This window comes from Xenopus laevis, chromosome 2L (genome assembly GCF_017654675.1).
Source record: "Xenopus laevis strain J_2021 chromosome 2L, Xenopus_laevis_v10.1, whole genome shotgun sequence".
NCBI lineage: Eukaryota > Metazoa > Chordata > Amphibia > Anura > Pipidae > Xenopus > Xenopus laevis.
This window is the reverse complement of record NC_054373.1, coordinates 61523315-61541949: the sequence shown is the minus strand read 5'-3', so window position 1 is coordinate 61541949 and position 18635 is coordinate 61523315. Positions and strand designations below refer to the sequence as shown.

Sequence of the window (18635 nt, the reverse complement as noted above, 5' to 3'; positions counted from 1 at the left end):
AATAACCTTGGGTAATCCTTTACAGCTTGCAGTGCAGAATCAAGACTTGATGGAGCAAAATGTGACTCTACAGGAGAGATTGCGCCAGACAAGGGTTGCTGCAGAACCAGCTGAATTAGAAGCTGGGACAATCGTCACCCTCTATAGTGAGCTGAATCTCTGCCTGAAGGAGCTGAAATCCATATGTACTCTTCTTAGTCAAAGAATGGAGGGAAGAGACCCCAACCTGTCACTACTCCTGGGGATACATTGTGAGTAGAACAAAATGTAGCCACACAAAGCTGATGTAATAATGAATTACGCATGTACACCTTTTTATATGCTCTGTTCTGATTTGTTGTGATTTTATAAGGGAAACTTTATTGAATCCCAGTTTGCCATGGTTAAAAAGAGGGAAAGTTCAAAGCTTTTCTTCACATCTGAAGGCTTTTTAGGGGCAAAGAAAATGTTTTTTGACAAAAATTTGATAACTGGCCCAAAAAATCATATACAAGTAAACCTAGAGAAATTTTCTGTCTGGAAAACCATGGAGAGCTCTTTTCACCAATATACCCCTATACTTTCTAGAAGGTGTGTGTTTTGGGGGGGCAGTGATTTTTGTTTTTAAATTTAAAAATACCTTGTAATTCCTTTGCAAATCCTTCTGGCCTGAGTGAACTTATTTATGTATACATATAGGGCATTTTAACTTGTTTTTTTTAATGACCATTAAATGCATAAGTAGTAACTAACAAGCAGTCCAACACTTTGGGGGTTATTTACTAGAATCTGAATTTATTTCGTCATATAAATTAAAAATCAGACTCCCATGATCGATTTTTCGCTTCTTTAGTAATAAAAAATAAACAAATCAGATCGTGAAAAAACTCAATAAAATCATGTGAAAACTCGAATCATACAAATTTTTCAGGCTTTTTCCCCAAATTGCTCTTTATTTATTTATTTGTTTAGTTATTTTTTCCCCTTTTGTCGTTGGATTTTCTGGCACCCAGCCCAGCACAGACCTCGATAACTTCAAATTAGGATAGGTGCCTCTTCCATTGACTTATACAGGACCTCGACAGGTCTTAGATGGAGGATTTTTGGTCAAGATTTCACAACTCGACCTTTAATAGATAACCCCCTTTGTCTTGTATGCATCACAGCCTCTACCCTACACACACTCTTCAGTCCAACTACATCTCTAAACTTCTTCTTATTTCTATTATTCATTTATCCCTTCAGTTTCCCTTTTCCTTTGTTTTTCTAATTCCTGTTTTCATCGACAGCTGCTCCACATTTCGAGGATCAGGGTGGGACAAGTGATTCATTGTGTTTGGATAAACATTTGGATGCAGTGAGGCATCTGAAGAGAGAAATTGACGACTTGAGAACCATCATAAGTGACCATTATGCACAGGATATGGGTGATAATTGTATCACACAGTAATTGGACAGTTTTATAACATTTGGCACAGACTCTCTGCAAGTACTGGAAATCCATCCTGCTATGACACGTGCATACAAAATATGTGGTGGTTAAGAGTAATGTGCCTTATGTATGAACAAAACAAGGTATGAGCTGCACATCAATGTGCAAGATTCTATGGTCCTATTTAAGTAAAGGGACATTTCTAACCCTCTGCACACAGAACAGGAAAAATGTGCTTGTGTGAGTAAAACCATTGTTTTTCACTGGACTGTATGTTTAAAAACAGAACCCAGTATGTGAGCCATCTCAGATGAAACAATTGTATTGCAGTACTTGCTGCAAGAAACCCTTGGGCTTACAGTGCATTGCTAAACTTATAATGTTGCTTTGGCAACTACTGCTCATTTAGTGCCTTTGTAATAATAAGTGCAGATAACTTATCGCCTGATGGCACTGAGCTAGGTTTTAATACTGGATAAAAGACTCTTTATACTGTTTTTGCCATTACATGTCTCTGAGTGATGACATGCAGTAATGTTTGCAAGCCATGTATTGGCTTTTTATTGGTTATTTATGTTTTTGAATGCTTTGTGTTTTACCCTTCAAATAATAAACTAATGCAAATATTTTAAGTCATGATATTCTGTAAACTTGTTCTGCGCAAATCTGAGGTAAATTAATTGTCTGAAAAGGGGGCTTGTATCTAAATAGTCTGAAAAGTTCTACTTTATGGCATAGTGCACACTATGATTTACCCACTTGTCAAATTGCAGCTACATTCAATGTCAGATGAATGTAAAAGTAGAGACAAAGTACCGCTGCTTCTGATCTGATTGTTGAAAGGAGTTGCTGAATTTTTTACAAAACACAATAAGCTTGGAAGATGTTATTCAGTAGCACAACTAAACTTTCAGCCAGATATCGATCAGGGAAGCCCGTTGGAGGGCCTCACACACAGGCCAATAAGCTGCCCACTGTCAGCAGCTTTTATCGGCCCGTGTATAACCAGCTTTAGACTGCATTTCATTCTACTCTAATTGGTTGCACTGACAATACAAACTGAATCTCGCTTGCAGGGAAGTCTGTTTGAATGAATGCCTTATCCTACTGTGTTTTATATGTAACCTGAATTAGAAAATACAACATTAAATTCTTTTGGACTCCTTAAGGCAAAAAAACAGGAACTGACAATGTTACTGCCATACATGAAGTAGGGAGTTCTTTATGGCCTTCCTTCCAAGGTTTGGATAGCATGAATTACTGATTTAGATTCATGAACCCAGGAAGAAATCCTTGCCCTGCTCACCTACTTCAAACTCTTCCACATCAGTTATCTAGGAGCCATGTATTGGCTCGGTTTTCTTATACAAAAACTTTTTAGGACAAAACATAGGGAATCTTTGTAGAGTAACTCACCACAATAGACCAGTGGCCCAGGTGCTCCTGCCCCAGGCCCTCAGCTCAAGGGAGTGGACAATCTGTATGCAAACAAACAAGTATTGGTGCAAGGCACTCCGGTAAGCCACGTTTAGATCAGACTAGGCCTATGACTAAGTGTCCCACTGACACGAAACGCGTCAGGCAATAGATGTTTGTATAAATAAAGGTTATCCATTGACTTTGGTCTGATCTATACATGTCTTACAGGAGCGCCTTGCACCTATACTTGTTTGTTTGCATTCAGTTTTCTTATACACCAGGGATCCCCAACCTTTTTACCCGTGAGCCACTTTCAAATGTAAAGAGTTTGGGAGCAACACAAGCATGAAAATAGTTCCTTGGGATGTCAAATAAGTGTTTTTATGCAACTAAAACTTGACTCCAAGCCTGAAATTAAAAAATAAGCACCTGCTTTGAGGCCACTGGGAGCAACATCTAACATGTAGCTCACGAGCCACTGGTTGTGGATCACTGTTATAAACCTCATACAAATTTGTCTATGGAACACATGGGTAGACAAGAGGCTATAAATTTAGGTTTACATCTACCTAAAATGCTTTCCCAGATGGGGAAACATACAGCTTTTTGTTTTCTGAGGCGGCTGAAGTTTCCTTGCGAGGCAACTTTGGAAAACATAGCACTGCATATGCCTTTCAGTTCTTGTTGTAGGCATCTTTGTCCACTTATTTTTGCAGATCACTTCTAGTTCTGAGATTGTGGAGCTCTGCAACACCACTCCTGTGTCAGACAAACTTTCTTGCATTTGCAGTCGTATGAGGTTTTGCTGGAGGAAGACCATCCTATTGGTTTTAATTAATGTTAAATAAGGTATGGAGATCCAAATAAGGAAATGATCCCTTATCCATAAAACACAAGGTCCCAAACATTCTGGATAACAGGTCCCATATCTGTATTATGGGATTCCTCAAAACAATGTTTAGGCATGACCTAACTCTGTGCTGTCCAACTTTTGTGTTAACGAGGGCTGGAATTTTTCTTGCCTACATGGTGGAAGGCCAATAATGGATAGCAGTTTTGGCCATGCCCTGTTTTTAATACACACCCACTTTAATGCACACCCATGTTACCACAAGACCATGTCCACATGGTGGTAGCACACCAAGAAAACCAAATGGTTTGTGCTCACTGCAGGGATATCACTAATGAAAAATGTTGTCATATTCAGACATATACTTAAATCCATATGCCTCCTCCTCCCCTGTGGATAACACAGCACCCCCTGCACATGATTAAATTCCTTAGGGGTCCTTAACAAGAATTTTCAGATTCTAAAACCCCCAGAGCAAATACCATGTTATGTTCCACAGGCAGAGTATGGCAACAAATCAAAAGCCAAGTATGGCGCACCCAAGGACCAAAGGTCAGGCAGAGTATGGAACACCCAGGGAGCATAGGGCAGGTGTAATATGGCACACACAGGTAGCATGGGAGAGACAGATTGTGGCACACACAGGCAAAATAGGACAGGTAAAGTATGGCAAACACAGAGAGCATAGGGCAGGTAGAATAAGGCAAACAGAGCATAGGACAGGCAGAGTAAGGCACACACAGAAAACATAGGACAGGCAGAGAATGGTGCGCACAATGAGCACAGGGCAGGCAGGGTATGGCACACACAGGGAACATAGGGCAGGCAGAACAGAGCAGGAGACAGGGAAACCTATCAGGACTACTCTAAGATGAACAGGTGAACAATGTTGGCAGTTTCAGTCAGGATCTCGGGTGTGAACAATAGAGGTATTACATGTAAGAACAATACAGGAGTTTACTGTCTGAATTTGAGGTTTAAAAAATACAGGGTCCAGTTAGTCTCTGTAGTGATACCTTTTAAAGCCTACATATGGAAGGCAGACAAAGCAGGCAGACTTTCATCTGGGGGACCACACAAGGGGGTTGCGGGTCACCAGTTTGACAGCCCTGACCTAACTGATTGCCGGGGAACAAAGCAATTGCTTCCACAGATTTGTCTTCAAAAAACAAAGAATACTATATGTATGCTGCTTTGCATTGATAAGTGTGTGTGCAAATTGCAACACATCGAATACACTATTTTGGGATTTGGCTGAATCTCAAATCCTTTGCCTTCTGCCAAATACCGAACTGAATCCGAACAATAATTTGCATATATAATTATGGAGTTGAGGGGGAAGGAAAACTGCAGTGTGTGGTTAAAGATTTTTTGATTTTCTACTTTGTATGATGTAAAGTCTCGTGACTTTTCGGATTTGGTTCAGCCAGGCACTTGGGTTCGGATGAATCCGAATGCTGCTGAAAAAGGCAGAATCTTGGCCAAAACCCATACAGAATCCTGGATTTTGGGCACCCCTACTTTTATTATTTAATTTTAATTAAATACTTCAAAGTCAACTGTTTTGTGTATGCGTACAGTAATTCTGAGCACTTCATAAAATCTATGCAGGCAGCTTCTTGGCTGGTCAACTTGAATGGGTGCTGCAGGTGAGCAAAGCGGGATTGTATGCTGGGAAGTTCTTTTATAGGATATAGTGCTCCAAGAGGAATTAGGTTATTAATTCTGTTTAATGGAAGTTTGCTTCTACTTTGAGATATCCTGGTTGATTGTTTCTGTGTATGACTGAACACCAATTCAGTAAATCAGAATGTATCTGATAAGCATTATAGGCAGCTGCTCATAACATGCATTATAAAATGCTTTCATTATCTTAAAGGGGACCCGTCACTAAAAAAAATGATCCAAATCCAAATTTTATCACGTTAGTCAAGCAAAATAAACTTTAACTAGATGGTGTTGTTTCTGAAGAAACCACAAGATGTTGGCTTTGAAACGCAAGAGGTGTTGGGGCCAGTCGCCCCTGGTGCATAGAGAGTACACAAAGTTGGTAGAATCTGGTTTAAAACTGTGAAAATTTAAGCAGATCAAATTGTACCATTAAAATCCATCAAAAAACCTGATTGGCTGTTTTTGGCTCCACCCACTTTTATAATTTGAAGCGACAGTTTTAACTTTTCCCATTTAAACAAATGGCTAAGCTTTGATTGGCTGTGGTAGACTCTGCCCACTTTTCAAAATTTTAACCCCAGTGACCCATGGTGCCAAGTTTTGGGTCTCTGGCTTTAACACTGTGGGAATCACAGTGTTTGACATTTTCTCATTGAAGTCAATAGGGAAAATCTGATTGGCTGTTTGTTGCTCCGCCCACTTTTTGGAGTCCCCAAAATGTGACAGAACTTTTCAGGTTGACCCCATGACTAAGTGACCCAAGTTTGGTGAGTGTAACTTTAATGCTGTACAAGTGGCAAAAGTTTCAAATTTTCCAATGAAAGTCTATGAGAAAAAATGGGGTCTTTGGGGGGGCCGCCACAGGGCCACGGAGGGTGGGATTGCTTAACAGAGCACAAGCAACCTATTCGGGTATGAGCCGAACAAGTGTGCAAAGTTTCATAATTGTACTCCTAAAACTCTGGGAGGAGTAGCGTTTAGAAAATTGCTAAAATTTCATTGGCTGTTGGTAGCTCCGCCCACTTTGGGGTGCCCCCCAAAATACATATTTTTATTCGGGGTGGCACCAACAATATGCGGTCCGAGTTTGGGGAGTGTAGCTTCAAAACTGTACGAGCGGCAGCGATTTGAAAATTTTCCCTGTCAAAGGCAATACGAAAAAAGGTGTCTTCGGTGGTCCGCCGCACGGGCGCAGTGGGTGGGATCGCTTACTAAAGCACAAGCAACGTACTATGCTATAAGGCGAATAGGTGTGGAAAGTTTGGCGCTTGTACCCCTAAAACTGTAGGAGGAGTAGCGTTTAGAAAATGGGGGGGGGCGCTGATAATAATAATAAGAAGAAGAATAAGAACTAGATGGTGTCGTTTCTGAAGAAACCACAAGATGTTGGCTTTGAAACGCAAGAGGTGTTGGGGCCAGTCGCCCCTGGTGCATAGAGAGTACACAAAGTTGGTAGAATCTGGTTTAAAACTGTGAAAATTGAAGCAGATCAAATTGTACCATTAAAATCAATCCAAAAAACCTGATTGGCTGTTTTTGGCTCCACCCACTTTTAAAATTTGAACCCCAGTCCCCCTGTGACCGACTGTGCCAAGTTTGATGTCCCTGCCATTAACTGTGAAAGAATGGCAGCAACTTATATATTGACATTGATTAGCAATAGGTAACATTTGATTGGCTGTTTTAAGCTCCACCCAGTTTTCCGAATTTTAACCCCAGTCACCCAGTCCATGGTCTGTACCAAGTTTGGGGCCTCTGGCTTTAAAACTGTGAGAATGGCAGTATTTGAAACTTTTACATTGAAGTCAATAGGTAAAATCTGATTGGCTGTTATTGGCTCCGCCCACTTTTCCTAAATTTTGACCACAGTCACCCAGTGAGTAATTGTGCTGAATTGGGACACTTGGCATGGACGCCATAATAATAGCAGCAATTTGGCGTTTTTCATTAAGGTCAATGGCTGAAGTCCGATTGGCTGTTGTTGCCCCGCCCCCTTTTTTTCCTAATTCTGAACCAGAGTCACCAAGTGACTAACACTTTAAGGTTTCGGAATCATGACATTTAACCTGTAAAAATGGCAGCAGTTTTATGTTGTTCTCTTGAAAATCAATGAATGACATTTGATTGGTTGTTGGTGGCTCCATCCACTTTTCCTAACTTTGAAGTGCAAACACCCAGTGAGCACATTTGTGATATTCGAGGTCCATGACATCAATAACGTGCAAATGGCAGCAATTTTAATTTTTCCCATTGAAATCATCAAAGAAATCTAATTGGTTGTTTTTGGCTCCACCCACTTTTCCAGATTTTGATCCCGGTCCTCCAGGGACCAACTGTGCCAAGTTTGAGGACCCTCCCATGAACAATCTAAGAGCGGCGACAGTTTTAACTTTTCCCATTGAAACAAATGGCTAATATTTGATTGGCTGTGGTAGACTCCGCCCACTTTTCAAAATTTTAACCCCAGTGACCCATGGTGCCAAGTTTTGGGTCTCTGGCTTTAACACTGTGGGAATGACAGTGTTTGACATTTTCTCATTGAAGTCAATAGGGAAAATCTGATTGGCTGTTTGTTGCTCCGCCCACTTTTTGGAGTCCCCAAAATGTGACAGAACTTTTCAGGTTGACCCCATGACTAAGTGACCCAAGTTTGGTGAGTGTAACTTTAATGCTGTACGAGTGGCAAAAGTTTCAAATTTCCCAATGAAAGTCTATGGGAAAAAATGGGGTCTTTGGGGGGCCACCACAGGGCCATGGAGGGTGGGATTGCTTAACAGAGCACAAGCAACCTATTCGGGTATGAGCCCAACAAGTGTGCAAAGTTTCATAATTGTACTCCTAAAACTCTGGGAGGAGTAGTGTTTAGAAAATTGCTAAAATTTCATTGGCTGTTGGTAGCTCCGCCCACTTTGGGGTGCCCCCCCAAAATACATATTTTTATTCGGGGTGGCACCAACAATATGCGGTCCGAGTTTGGGGAGTGTAGCTTCAAAACTGTACGAGCGGCATCGATTTGAAAATTTTCCCTGTCAAAGTCAATACGAAAAACGGCGTCTTCGGTGGTCCGCCGCACGTGCGCAGTGGGTGGGATCGCTTACTAAAGCACAAGCAATGTACTTTGCTATAAGGCCAATAGGTGTGGAAAGTTTGGCGCTTGTACCCCTAAAACTGTAGGAGGAGTAGCGTTTAGAAAACCGGGGGGCGCTAATAATAACTAGAGGGTGTCGTTTCTGAAGAAACCACAAGATGTTGGCTTTGAAACGCAAGAGGTGTTGGGGCCAGTCGCCCCTGGTGCATAGAGAGTACACAAAGTTGGTAGAATGTGGTTTAAAACGGTGAAAATTGAAGCAGATCAAATTGTACCATTAAAATCAATCCAAAAAACCTGATTGGCTGTTTTTGGCTCCACCCACTTTTAAAATTTGAATCCCAGTCCCCCTGTGACCGACTGTGCCAAGTTTGATGTCCCTGCCATTAACTGTGAAAGAATGGCAGCAACTTATATATTGACATTGATTAGCAATAGGTAACATTTGATTGGCTGTTTTAAGCTCCACCCAGTTTTCCGAATTTTAACCCCAGTCACCCAGTCATGGTCTGTACCAAGTTTGGGGCCTCTGGCTTTAAAACTGTGAGAATGGTAGTATTTGAAACTTTTACATTGAAGTCAATAGGTAAAATCTGATTGGCTGTTATTGGCTCCGCCCACTTTTCCTAAATTTTGACCACAGTCACCCAGTGAGTAATTGTGCTGAGTTTGGGACACTTGGCATGGACGCCGTAATAATAGCAGCAATTTGGCGTTTTTCATTAAGGTCAATGGCTGAAGTCCGATTGGCTGTTGTTGCCCCGCCCCCTTTTTTCCCTAATTCTGAACCAGAGTCACCAAGTGACTAACACTTTAAGGTTTCGGAATCATGACATTAAACCTGTAAAAATGGCAGCAGTTTTATGTTTTTCTCTTGAAAATCAATGAATGACATTTGATTGGTTGTTGGTGGCTCCCCCCACTTTTCCTAACTTTGAAGTGCAAACACCCAGTGACCACATTTGTGATATTTGAGGTCCATGACATCAATAACGTGCAAATGGCAGCAATTTTAATTTGTCCCATTGAAATCATCAAAGAAATCTGATTGGTTGTTTTTGGCTCCACCCACTTTTCCAGATTTTGATCCCGGTCCTCCAGTGACCAACTGTGCCAAGTTTGAGGACCCTCCCATGAACAATCTAAGAGCGGCGACAGTTTTAACTTTTCCCATTGAAACAAATGGCTAATATTTGATTGGCTGTGGTAGACTCTGCCCACTTTTCCAAATTCTAACCCCAGTGACCCATGGTGCCAAGTTTGGCTTCTCTGGCTTTAACCCTTTCCCTGCCAGCCGTTTTGTCCTAGATGCGAACATCTACTGCCAAGCAGTTTTTAGATATTTTGCACTCTTTCACTTTAAGGGCCTTTCCTGGGGTGGTCTTTTAGTTAACCCAGGAAAACAATATATTGTTTTTTTCAGGACAACCTGAACTTTCACAATATGCAAGAATTTTGGTGTAATTCTACTTCTCTAAAAAAATATTGGATTCTAAGTGTCAAATAAAATGAAAAAAATCATGTTGCACGAAGAACAATCACATATATCAGAAACATCATTCATTTTACGTACGAGAACACAGCTGATTTAGAAAGGTCTATGTCTCCTGAACGCGACAATACCAAATATATATAGTTTTATGGAGATTTCTCACTTGTATAGCTCAAAATCTACAAGCAGTACACAACCAAATTTCCAAAGCAACACTCCCCAAACGGCATACTTTTGATTTCAAGGCCAAACATTCCACTAACAGTAGGTTTACCCAAGAAAACTACCCATTACTAGAAAGAACAGATTCTGGTGAATCAAAAATGGGTAGAAATATCTTTGTACTCCAAACCACCAAGTTGCAATTGTTTCCTAAAGTTATAGTGTTTTATAGAAATTGGTGAATTTTTTGAAAAATGACCTCAAAGCTTCCACTCTACAGCAACATATCTCCCACACATCATTAGGTATCAATGTAAAACACCCCAAATATAAAATCCTGGGTCCACTGAACAGTTTGATGCCCAATATGAATAGATGTACCCAAGCACGTGGCATAGGAGGCCCCAAAAGGAAGACCCCCCGTTTGTTCTGTAATTTCAGATACTGCAAAATCAACACATTTACATCGTTTTGGGGGGCGGCAAAGGTAGAAAACAGTACGTTCACCCCAGAAAACCATATATTTTCGGAAAGTACACATTCCCCTGAATCTAAATTGGGTATGCATGTCTTTCTACGCCAAAGTACCAAGCCGCAAATCATTCCTAAATTTGGTGATTTTGGGGACATTTCCAAAAATGACTTCAAAATTTCGACCCTGCAGCATCGTATTACCCACATACTTTTAGGTATCAAGACAAATCACCCCAAATATGAAAGCCTGGGGTCCTCTGAACAGTTTGATGCCCAATATGTATAGGTGTACCCAAGCACGTGGCGTATAGGGGCCCCAAAACGAAGACCCCCATATGGTCTGTCATTTCAGGTACTGCAAAATCAACACATTTACATTGTTTTGAGGGGGGCAAATGTAGAAAAAAGTAAGTTCACCCCAGAAAACCATATATTTTCGGAAAGTACACATTCCCACGGATCTAAATTGGGTATGCATGTCTTTGTACTCCAAAGTACCAAGCCGCAAACCATTCCTAAATTTGGTGATTTTGGGGACATTTCCAAAAATGACTTCAAAATTTCGAACCTGCAGCATCGTATTACCCACATACTTTTAGGTATCAAGACAAATCACCCCAAATATGAAAGCCTGGGGTCCTCTGAACAGTTTGATGCCCAATATGTATAGGTGTACCCAAGCATGTGGCATATAGGGGCCCTAAAAGGAAGACCCCCATATAGTCTGACATTTCAGGTACTGCAAAATCAACACATTTACATTGTTTTGGGGGGGCAAAAGTAGAAAACAGTAAGTTCACCCCAGAAAACCATATATTTTCGGAAAGTACACATTCCCACGAATTCAAATTGGGTATGCATGTCTTTCTACGCCAAAGTACCAAGCCGCAAATCATTCCTCAATTTGGTGATTTTGGTGACATTTCCAAAAATCACCTCAAAATATCTACCCTGCAGCATCGTATTACCCACATACTTTTAGGTATCAAGAGAAATCACCCCAAATATGAAAGCCTAGGGTCCTCTGAACAGTTTGATGCCCAATATGTATAGGTGTACCCAAGCACGTGGCATACAGGGGCCCCAAAAGGAAGACCCCCATATAGTCTGTCATTTCAGGTACTGCAAAATCAACACATTTACATCGTTAGGGGGGGGGCAAAAGTAGAAAACAGTAAGTTCACCCCAGAAAACCATATATTTTCGGAAAGTACACATTCCAACGAATCCAAATTGGGTATGCATGTCTTTCTACGCCAAAGTACCAAGCCGCAAACCATTCCTAAATTTGGTGCTTTAGGTGACATTTCCAAAAATCACCTCAAAATATCTACCCTGCAGCATCGTATTACCCACATACTTTTAGGTATCAAGACAAATCACCCCAAATATGAAAGCCTAGGGTCCTCTGAACAGTTTGATGCCCGATATGTATAGGTGTACCCAAGCACGTGGCATACAGGGGCCCCAAAAGGAAGACCCCCATATAGTCTGTCATTTCAGGTACTGCAAAATCAACACATTTACATCGATTTGGGGGGGGCAAAAGTAGAAAACAGTAAGTTCACCCCAGAAAACCATATATTTTCGGAAAGTACACATTCCAACGAATCCAAATTGGGTATGCATGTCTTTCTACGCCAAAGTACCAAGCCGCAAATCATTCCTAAATTTGGTGATTTAGGTGACATTTCCAAAAATCACCTCAAAATATCTACCCTGCAGCATCTTATTACACACATACTTTTAGGTATCAAGACAAATCACCCCAAATATGAAAGCCTAGGGTCCTCTGAACAGTTTGATGCCCAATATGTATAGGTGCACCCAAGCATGTGGCATATAGGGGCCCTAAAATGAAGACCCCCATATAGTCTGTCATTTCAGGTACTGCAAAATCAACACATTTACATCGATTTGGGGGGGGCAAAAGTAGAAAACAGTAAGTTCACCCCAGAAAACCATATATTTTCGGAAAGTACACATTCCAACGAATCCAAATTGGGTATGCATGTCTTTCTACGCCAAAGTACCAAGCCGCAAATCATTCCTAAATTTGGTGATTTAGGTGACATTTCCAAAAATCACCTCAAAATATCTACCCTGCAGCATCGTATTACACACATACTTTTAGGTATCAAGAGAAATCACCCCAAATATGAAAGCCTAGGGTCCTCTGAACAGTTTGATGCCCAATATGTATAGGTGTACCCAAGCATGTGGCATATAGGGGCCCTAAAATGAAGACCCCCATATAGTCTGTCATTTCAGGTACTGCAAAATCAACACATTTACATCGATTTGGGGGGGGCAAAAGTAGAAAACAGTAAGTTCACCCCAGAAAACCATATATTTTCGGAAAGTACACATTCCAACGAATCCAAATTGGGTATGCATGTCTTTCTACGCCAAAGTACCAAGCCGCAAATCATTCCTAAATTTGGTGATTTAGGTGACATTTCCAAAAATCACCTCAAAATATCTACTCTGCAGCATCGTATTACCCACATACTTTTAGGTATCAAGAGAAATCATCCCAAATATGAAAGCCTAGGGTCCTCTGAACAGTTTGATGCCCAATATGTATAGGTGTACCCAAGCACGTGGCATATAGGGGCCCTAAAAGGAAGACCCCCCCTTGTATGTTCTGTCATTTCAGGTACTGCAAAATCAACACATTTACATCGTTTTGGGGGGGGCAAAGGTAGCAAAAAGTAAGTTCACCCCAGAAAACCATATATTTTCGGAAAGTACACATTCCCACGAATCTAAATTGGGTATGCATGTCTTTCTACTACAAAGTACCAAGCCGCAAACCATTCCTAAATTTGGTGATTTTGGGGACATTTCCAAAAATGACTTCAAAATTTCGACCCTGCAGCATCGTATTACCCACATACTTTTAGGTATCAAGACAAATCACCCCAAATATGAAAGCCTGGGGTCCTCTGAACAGTTTGATGCCCAATATGTATAGGTGTACCCAAGCACGTGGCGTATAGGGGCCCCAAAACGAAGACCCCCATATGGTCTGTCATTTCAGGTACTGCAAAATCAACACATTTACATTGTTTTGAGGGGGGCAAATGTAGAAAAAAGTAAGTTCACCCCAGAAAACCATATATTTTCGGAAAGTACACATTCCCACGGATCTAAATTGGGTATGCATGTCTTTGTACTCCAAAGTACCAAGCCGCAAACCATTCCTAAATTTGGTGATTTTGGGGACATTTCCAAAAATGACTTCAAAATTTCGACCCTGCAGCATCGTATTACCCACATACTTTTAGGTATCAAGACAAATCACCCCAAATATGAAATCCTGGGGTCCTCTGAACAGTTTGATGCCCAATATGTATAGGTGTACCCAAGCACGTGGCGTATAGGGGCCCCAAAACGAAGACCCCCATATGGTCTGTCATTTCAGGTACTGCAAAATCAACACATTTACATTGTTTTGAGGGGGGAAAATGTAGAAAAAAGTAAGTTCACCCCAGAAAACCATATATTTTCGGAAAGTACACATTCCCACGGATCTAAATTGGGTATGCATGTCTTTGTACTCCAAAGTACCAAGCCGCAAACCATTCCTAAATTTGGTGATTTTGGGGACATTTCCAAAAATGACTTCAAAATTTCGACCCTGCAGCATTGTATTACCCACATACTTTTAGGTATCAAGACAAATCACCCCAAATATGAAAGCCTGGGGTCCTCTGAACAGTTTGATGCCCAATATGTATAGGTGTACCCAAGCACGTGGCGTATAGGGGCCCCAAAACAAAGACCCCCATATGGTCTGTCATTTCAGGTACTGCAAAATCAACACATTTACATTGTTTTGGGGGGGGCAAAGGTAGAAAAAAGTGCGTTCACCCCATAAAACCATATATTTTTGGAAAGTACACATTCCTGCGAATCCAAATTGGGTATGCATGTCTTTGTACTCCAAAGTACCAAGTCGCAAGCCTTTCCTAAATTTGGCGATAAAAGCAACTGTTTTTACATTTCTGAAAATCGCCTAAAAATATTGCAATTGGCCGCATTTATCTCACCCAATTTCTTACATACAATTGTAAAACACCATAAATATTGATGCCAAGGGTCTACTGAACAGTTTGATGCCCAATATGCATAGATATACCAAGGCAGCTGGCATGTGCGGACCCCAAATAAAAATAGTGAATATGAGTTTTCTCCGCTGCCCATTCGCCTTCTGTGAACATAGACCCTTGACTTCATATTATTTGCCTCAAGACCCTCCTAACAGCAATGACCCCCCAAAACCATACATTTTTGGAAAGTACACATTCTGCCGATTCCAACAAAGATAACGACGTCTTTCTACACGAAACTACCAAACTGCAAAGCTTTTCTAAACATATAGGTTTTTACAACATTTCTGAAAATCGCCTAAAAATGTTGCAGTTTGCCGCATTTATCGGACACAATGTTTTACGTACAAAGAAAAATCTCTCTAAATATGGACGTCAGAGGTCTAATAAATAGTTTGATGCCCAATATGTATAGATTTACCAAAGTATGTGTTGTGTATGGACCCCAAATGAAAAACGTAACTATGAATTTTCACGCTAGCCAACTAAGCTGCAGAAAAGAGAACCCTAACTGTACGTTATGTGCCGTAAGACCCCCAAACTGTAAAAAGACCCCCAGAAACCCATATATTTTTGGAAAGCACATATTTTGGCGGATCAAACTAAGTAAAATCTATCTTTCTATACCAAAGCACCAAACAGCAAAACGATACTAAAGATACATAGGGAACAATAATGCAGGGATAAAATTGCAATAAAACCACAAAAATAGCGTAAATCAATGAAATAACAAAATAATTGTTCTGACAGCGTAATTAGTGGCCGAAATCGATTATCCAATAGTCACGCTGCCAAAATAACACGTTTTTAGGCAAAAAAAACAAAAGATAACAGTATAATGAATTCGTAAAAAAAAAAAAAAACACCTGTTTGTGTATACATATTTGTGCACTAATAAAAGTTATCTGAGTGTGCAAATACATGTAAATAAGTGTAAATAAGTGTAAATAACTGTACAAAAGGGACCAAGTGTGCTAAAATTAAAAAAAAAAAATTTAAAAAAATTCCAATCTTTACTAAAATGCATAAATGTACTGTAAGTATGTGTAGGTGCAGGTAAGTGTGTAAAAAAACGTGCACTTACCGTTTTTGGAGCAGGAGAATCGCTGTCTTCTTTGGAGGAGTCCTGGCAGCGTGTCTGCAGAGTTGCTGCGCAGCAGGAAGTGCGTGGGCGGCTCTGCAGGCAGGAAGAAGGTGAGTGTAGTAGCAGACGCTCCATGCGATGCGTCTGCTACTTTGAAGTCGGATCTGCGACAATCGAGTCGCAGATCCGACTTGACAGCCCCCCAGCCTCGTTGCCTAGGGGGCTGTCTTCTCTCCCCACTCTCTGCGGAGGCGGCAAAAGCCGCCGAAGCAGAGAGAGCGCTCAGCTGCTAAAGAACGTACAATGTACGTTCTTGGCAGCCTGAGCATTTGCCTGCCAGCACGTACGCCGTACGTGCTTGGCAGGCAAAGGGTTAACACTGTGGGAATGACAGTGTTTGACATTTTCTCATTGAAGTCAATAGGGAAAATCTGATTGGCTGTTTGTTGCTCCGCCCACTTTTTGGAGTCCCCAAAATGTGACAGAACTTTTCAGGTTGACCCCATGACTAAGTGACCCAAGTTTGGTGAGTGTAACTTTAACCTTTTAAATGCCACAGATCGTAGAATCTACGTTCTGTGGCAAAGGTACTTGAAATGCCACAGAACGTAGATTCTACGTTCTGCAGCATTTCCTGTTTCAGGAGCGGAGGAGCGGCTGTTAGAGCCGCTCGCTCCGTTCCTGCTCGATCCCCTGCCCCTAGGCAACGAGCAGAGCAGGGGATCGAGTGGCCCCTGGGGCGCGATCGCCCAGGGGCCCAAAAACAGCAGCAGGCACGTGTTACTTACGTGTCCTGCTGCTGCAGCCTGCACCGGATCGTCGATCTCCGCCCCCACAGCACACAGACAGGAACCACGAGGCAGATGTCTTCCAGGGGCTCTTCCTGATCGCCTGCAACAGTCTCCAGCGATTTTTTCAGGTTAGTGCAACAATTACACACACAAACACACCAACACACACTTATTACAGTAATACACACTTAGATTCACACTTACACACACTTACACATACATTTTTGGGGATTGGGGGGGTCACTTACACTCACTGCACTTACACACATGTGCACACGCACACACGCGCACATAACATGTAATTTACCATTTGTACACACGCACACGCACATACATGGCATTGTGGCCTTTTTTTTTTTTTTCTTATCGCATCGTTTCTTTTTTTGGCTGAAAAAAATGTTTTATTGCCATTACGCATAGCGTATTCGCTAACCGTACTGTGCAATACCTTTTGTATGTTATTTCGGTGATTATATTGCAATTTTGGGTATTTTGGTGCATTTTTAGCCATTTTATTGAATTTTTAGCCATTTTATTGCATTTTCAGCTCTGCATATATTGTGTTCACTTTTTTCTAGCCGTATAACCTGTTTGGCCCATCTAAAATATTCAAACTGTGATTCTGACAGCTGATAACACTAGTCTGGAAAAAAAACATTGATTTTTGTGGTTTTATTGGATTTTTTTGCATTTCACCCTTTACTGCCTTATTTTGTTTTGCCTTGTAAATTTTATCTACTATATATCCATTTGGGGGTCTCTGTGCGCCACATAGTTTGGTATATCTATGCATTTTGGGCATCAAAGTGTTCAGTAGACCTCTGGCGTTCATATTTAGGATGTTTTATGCTGATACGTTACAAAATGTGGGGCATATAATGGGGTAAAATTCAAGCTTTCTGACAATTTTCAGAAATTTGATAAAAACCGTTATGTTCAGCATTGCTTTGCAGTTTGGCAGTTTGCAGTAGAAACACTTATTTACCCATATTGGATTCGTCAGAATGTGTACTTTCTGAAAATATATGGTTTTCTGGGGTCTTTGTACTGTTAGGGGGGTCTAATGTCGCATAATACACACACCAGGTGCTTATATTGCAGCAGCCAGCGCGTCAGCTGTGAAAATGTATATACACTATTGTCATTTGGGGGTCTCTGTGCGCCACATAGTTTGGTATATCTATGCATATTGGGCATCAAAGTGTTCAGTAGACCCCTGGCGTTCATATTTAGGATGTTTTATGCTGATAAGTTACGAAATGTGGGGCATATAATGGGGTAAAATTCAAGCTTTGTGACGATTTTCAGAAATTTGATAAAAACGGTTACGTTCAGCATTGATTTGCAGTCTGGCAGTTTGCAGTAGAAACACTTATTTACCCATATTGGATTCGTCAGAATGTGTACTTTCTGAAAATATATGGTTTTCTGGGGTCTCTGTACTTTTAGGGGGGTCTAATGTCGCATAATACACACACCAGGTGCTCATATTGCAGCAGCCAGCGCGTCAGCCGTGAAAATGTATATACACTATTGTCATTTGGGGGTCTCTGTGCGCCACATAGTTTAGTATATCTATGCAAATTGGGCATCAAAGTGTTCAGTAGACCCCTGGCGTTCATATTTAGGATGTTTTATGCTGATACGTTACGAAATGTGTGGCATATAATGGGGTAAAATTCAAGCTTTCTGACAATTTTCAGAAATTTGATAAAAACCGTTATGTTCAGCATTGCTTTGCAGTTTGGCAGTTTGCAGTAGAAACACTTATTTACCCATATTGGATTCGTCAGAATGTGTACTTTCTGAAAATATATGGTTTTCTGGGGTCTTTGTACTGTTAGGGGGGTCTAATGTCGCATAATACACACACCAGGTGCTTATATTGCAGCAGCCAGCGCGTCAGCTGTGAAAATGTATATACACTATTGTCATTTGGGGGTCTCTGTGCGCCACATAGTTTGGTATATCTATGCATATTGGGCATCAAAGTGTTCAGTAGACCCCTGGCGTTCATATTTAGGATGTTTTATGCTGATAAGTTACGAAATGTGGGGCATATAATGGGGTAAAATTCA

The 18635-nt window shown here is 41.0% G+C and overlaps 1 protein-coding gene across 4 annotated transcripts in view; it reads left to right on the top strand.

The window, feature by feature from the left end:
* cep85.L (centrosomal protein 85kDa L homeolog) overlaps nt 1–2043 on the top strand; it is a 32746-nt gene extending 30703 nt beyond the window's left edge. For all 4 annotated transcript variants that reach the window (XM_018246442.2, XM_041581940.1, XM_018246445.2 and 1 more), the window contains 2 exons: nt 26–251; nt 1269–2043. In XM_018246442.2, coding sequence (XP_018101931.1) covers nt 26–251; nt 1269–1429 — 387 coding nt within the window. In that variant the 3' untranslated portion in view covers nt 1430–2043. The remainder of the gene's footprint in view (nt 1–25; nt 252–1268) is intronic.
* The last annotated feature ends 16592 nt before the right edge of the window (nt 2044–18635 follow it).